The sequence below is a fragment of the Montipora capricornis genome, chromosome 8, assembly GCF_036669925.1.
Source record: "Montipora capricornis isolate CH-2021 chromosome 8, ASM3666992v2, whole genome shotgun sequence".
Taxonomy (NCBI): Eukaryota; Metazoa; Cnidaria; class Anthozoa; order Scleractinia; family Acroporidae; genus Montipora; species Montipora capricornis.
Window position 1 is genome coordinate 30,176,723 of NC_090890.1, and position 5,000 is coordinate 30,181,722.

Here is a 5,000-nt window from a genome sequence, read left to right on the forward strand (position 1 = left end):
GAGCCATAACTACTCACAGGTATATTCACAGCATTTATGTAGGAAGTGGGTTCATTGTCGTCAATGGCAGTCAACACAACACGAGAAAAATCAGCTACAAAAACAAGGGGGGAATTTCTTTCACCAAAACAAAAGAAAATGTTTGGGTCAGAATAGTGTTTTAAAATGAATAGACGAAAACAAAGCTCTAGTTTAGGCATATGTTTAGCACACAGCAAGAATGTTCTTACAAGCCATATTTTGGTCAGCCAGTATTCAAACCCAAACATAACGTGCTCTAACAAAAAAATTTAGCCTTTCGGAACTTGCATAAAATTATACAATCAAGAAAATCAAATCAATAATCAACTTCAACTCAACCTCGATCGTCATCTTCCAATTCTTCCCTGACCTTTGCTTGGAATTTTGAATCTGTGAGCTACTTACGGGCTAAAATATCCGGGCTCCTGTTTTTCTCCTTGTTCTCTGGATAAGAAGCGACGAGATAACATTCTTTTTTCAGCACAGGACTGACTTTGTTCAGTGTCTAATAAAGGACGGAATAAAGTTTAACCCTTAACTACATTTTGAAAATTTCGATTCAAGATTTGTAAATACACTATCGAATATGCAGCAATATCCTTCTTGGAATGATGAATATACTTGTAAAGTGTACATGCATACTGGAAAAATCTAGGTTCTCGTAACGACATCAAGCGCTTTTTTGTGTATCTTGTGTTAAATAAGAAACAAACAGTCATGCACGGACCTCTTACGTCTTTTTTCTGTGCATCGTTGAACTGATATATATATATACGCCTAAACCCGATACGGGTAAAACACTAGAAAATACATAATAAAATAAATTCTATTTAATCAATTTCCACTCATAGCTTTCTTTCGAGCTCGGTGCTCCTTTTGTCGTTGGTAAGTTGCAATTCGATTTGCATTCACAATTCCACAAACATTTCCAATGGTTCTTCTCCAGAGTGGTCGGTCGACAACCAAAACGTGTAAAAGGTAAAAGGCTACGCCAACTATGTTGCCGGGTGTAGATTATGGACCAGGGACCGGTTCCTGAAAGGTGTAATAACTCTATTCCAGGGACAGATGTACCTTATTCCAGGAATATCTTTATTTCCGGAATAAATTCTGTTCTGTCAGAATAGCAGATTTATCCCTTGAATAACTGTTATACTTGGTATAATTTATTCCTTCTTCTAGGAACCGGCCCCAGGGCGCAAGGCATGTCTTGGGATTCTATCAATGGATAACCGTTGCCCGTGTTTTCACGACAGCCGTTGTCCCCTTAATATTCCTGAAAGTGATTTGTTTGCACACTTCATTAAGGGCCCACTGACGTATTTTTTGGGGTTCGTTGCTAAGGATGTAATGTTAAGTAATTTGAGAGAATTTGGCATTATTTTGATCAGTTTCCAACTTTTGTAAGCCAATGACCCTAAATATGACGTCATCATGCCACACCCATGGTCACGTGACCAATAAAAGAAAACTCTAAATTTGTCTCCTTGCTACACAATTTGGGCATTTAATCAGTGGTTTGATAATTTGTATTTGTTTTTGCATCCAGCCAAGCATGGTTTTCTTTTTATTTTGAAAAATGTTCCTTTTAAAGACATAAACGATACTGAAATACCCATAACTTTTTCAAAAAAGATGATTTGAGAAAATCAATGCTTAGCTATATTCAGTATTTGGGGGTGAAATGTGCCATATAAAAAAATTAATTCAATTTAAAGACTGCTGGAAATTTAGCTTTTTCTCAAAACCGGAAGTCAGTTCGTTTACGCATGCGCAGTTGATCTGAGAACGAACGAGAGGAAGGGCGAGGAAAAACCTTCGATGGAAACAACAGTTCGTGTGGTGACTTTTGCTGGTGAGAGGGTTTTCTTGTCAGCTCATGATATGATGACGTCGTTTAGCGGAAGCAACATTTCACTTCCTTAGCAACGCCCGAAAAATCCGTAAGTGGGCCCTTAAGCGACTTTAAAATGATACGTGTTTTCACGGGTGTGATTTAATGAGGAGAGAGAACTTCTGTGGCAATACATAAAAATAGCACGCCTGTTGTATTTCCGATTTGAAAAACCGCAAGCGACTCCTCATTGGCCGGACGTAATTGCCAACTCGCTTAATTAATTAAGCTACCTGGTTTGGTGGCTTAAATTTAATGAGAATTCTATTGAAATTCGTCGAGTCGCTTAACTTTAAGCGGGTTGGGAAAGGAACTGTTTTCACGGAATTTTCAGTTGTCACTCGCGAAGCGACCTGAAAAACCGGTCGTGAGAACACGGCCGTTGTGTAGTAAGCTATTTGAAACTCTTGGGGTTGTTTCAGAATATATGGTCCCTTGCATCCATACCTACACTGAATTTCTATCTATTGAACCATCAACAAAGAACCAAAACTTACGATTGCTATACTACTAACTAAAGGAAACTCAAGAGAGCTCGGTCGTTAATGTTGGAAATTGTGACGATGGTTCAACATTTTCCCATTACGAGGAGTTGATGTTGTCAATACACAATTCACCCACAAATGACTGAATTGCATACAATACAATAACACAATACATACTTAATTGACCGCTCCCCATCAGGGCTTTTCAGGGCCAATGAAACACAACGAAACGACAGAACACAACAACAACTGTTAAGAATCCCAACTGACCGGAGGCAAACCAGTTGGCTATTTACAAGTGCAGCTGGGAAGTTGAACCAGGGACTACCAGGAACAAATTCAAAGAGTGGTCAGAGCGGGTCTTGAACCCGGGATCTCCGGATCTCAAGGCAAGCGCTCTAACCACTGGGCCACACTGCCTCCTTCAAACCTAACCTTAAATTCGGCCTCGAAGCGTGACACTTTATTTTCTTGGCTGACGACATCCATGCGATCCAGCGTGACTCTTAAACTATGAGCGTAAATCTGAGTGTTACCACATTGCACAGCTTCCAAAACAGCATCGTGGCAAAAGGCGTATTGGCCCTAGAATCGACCACAAAGAAATAAAACGAAATGCAAATTCATTTAAATTATCGAGATACAGATGTGTAATGGAATAATGAAGTTGATGACGAAGTTGCCTTGTTAAAGATCTAGGGACTTTAAAATCTACGACGCGGTCGTCAACAAGTACGCCACAAAAACAACAATTTCATTGGTTTAAGGAGGAAAAGTAATCGTGGTGCATGATATTTTTGCGGTTCTCTGCACAAGAACGACGTGAAATCACCAAATTTGAGCTTTCGATGACAGCACAGGCGTACAAATGTGAATCTTTCATTGTCTATTTTACTCTGAAACTGCTCGTACCGTTTATTTTTAGGATACTTCGCCCACGTTGTACGACATGAACGAGATGGAATGTTGAGGTGACGTTTTCGTTGACGTCGTAGTTTTTAAATTAAGTGCCCCTGTGACCAAAAAAATCAATTCTTATTTTTGTTTGGATTTCAAAACTACGTTAACTAAACACTAAGGAACCAAAGTTTTAAGCCTTGATCTCAGAAAGACACCTGTTTATTTTAACTGGAATTTTCCTATTGAATGGTCCGCCATTACTAACTTTAAGTTCTTAAGAGAGTTGGTTCGAAGAGAAAATGACGTCAAAGGCTCACTAGTTTAAGAATTCAATGCGTGTGTACTCCGCAGAATTAATATGCAGTACTCCATGCCAGTTTTGGGCTTTCAGACTTTTAAACTCGCGTTTTGCATTTATATATAATACACGCTGATATTTAAAGCTAGTGAGCCTTTTAGGTCACTTTTCCCTGGATCCAACCCTGTGAGGTCCAATCGGTCAGTTTTGAACGTGAGTAATGGCGGACCGTGAAATCCAAAACTTACACTCAAAGCAAACGGTCTTTGGATAAAAATCAAAGCTTAAAATTTTGCCAGTCAGGTGTTAAGCAAACACACTTTCAAAATCTGAATGAAGAAAAGGAAGTGACTTTTTTTATCGCAGGGGCACTTTAAACGCGATACTGGCCTTCACAGCATGTTAATGAAGGAAGTGAAATTTGTGGCGGATAAATCCAACTATAGAACGAAAAATATTATCTAGACTCGGGCCTTACAAAGAAAATCCAAGTAATAAAGTACATACTTCGGTTTGGACCATTTCTGCGCGCCGTGTCCTCAAATAAGACACATAGTTGAAGATGTCAATGGTTTTCTCGACTTTGATTCGATCCAATGTGCTGTCAATTGCCATAAACGTGCCTGTTCTACCAACACCGGCACTGTAAGCAGAAAAGAAGACACAGACGAGAAAAAAGGTTAGCTCATATACTGATTCCTCATTTCAATTCAAGTTATAGCATTGCAGGAACGTTGCCGTCCCGTGAGAGTGCAATTGGCCTCCTTGAACGAAACGATCGTCAACTGAAGTCCACGATTATTGGGTCTCCTAAAGAGGCACATTTTTGCGCCTTATCTGCACAATTTCATCATCGGGGGGATTCGACTAGGTTCTTATGGAAATAGAGTACCAACGCAACCAGGTTTTAATTGGTTCAAAGCAAGTAACAAGTTTCCGGCAGCAAGACATACAAAACAACGGCAAGGAGTGCAAGTTTTCGACGAATTGCATAGATTACCAGCTGTATATTTTACTCATTTTACTAAATGTTTTCGTACAAGCTTTATAACGTACAGATCTACCGAAACTGTAAATGAATACAATTACTTTGAAATAAACGTAATTACTTGATGGATTAAAGAAAACCGCCACTCCAACAAAAATATACCTTAAACCGAGAAAAATTATGTCCAAGATCCAGCTTGTTTCGAAAATTTGCAAAGCAAGGCTTTATATCACTATACATCTTGAATAGCAAGTAATTATACAAAAGCGGTAGTGCTTTCAAATAACAGGACAGAAAAGTGTAATTTCCTCCGGTCTAACGTCATCTCTTTGTACGGTGAGAGGGGAGGTTCCCTTTTGGAGTGATAGTAGATACGTGTATTTGGCATAAATTGACTACTTTTCTTAAAAAAAG

General features: G+C 39.1%; 1 protein-coding gene across 1 annotated transcript in view; it reads right to left on the reverse strand.

Annotated features, from left to right (window-relative positions):
• Positions 1–5,000, reverse strand: part of LOC138059126 (receptor-type tyrosine-protein phosphatase S-like) — a 183,748-nt gene that overhangs the window by 10,082 nt on the left and 168,666 nt on the right. Inside the window, exons 12-15 of the mRNA XM_068904661.1 lie at positions 4,106–4,241; positions 2,836–2,985; positions 427–526; positions 18–94 (exon numbers count right to left, since the gene is read on the reverse strand). Coding sequence (XP_068760762.1) covers positions 18–94; positions 427–526; positions 2,836–2,985; positions 4,106–4,241 — 463 coding nt within the window. The remainder of the gene's footprint in view (positions 1–17; positions 95–426; positions 527–2,835; positions 2,986–4,105; positions 4,242–5,000) is intronic.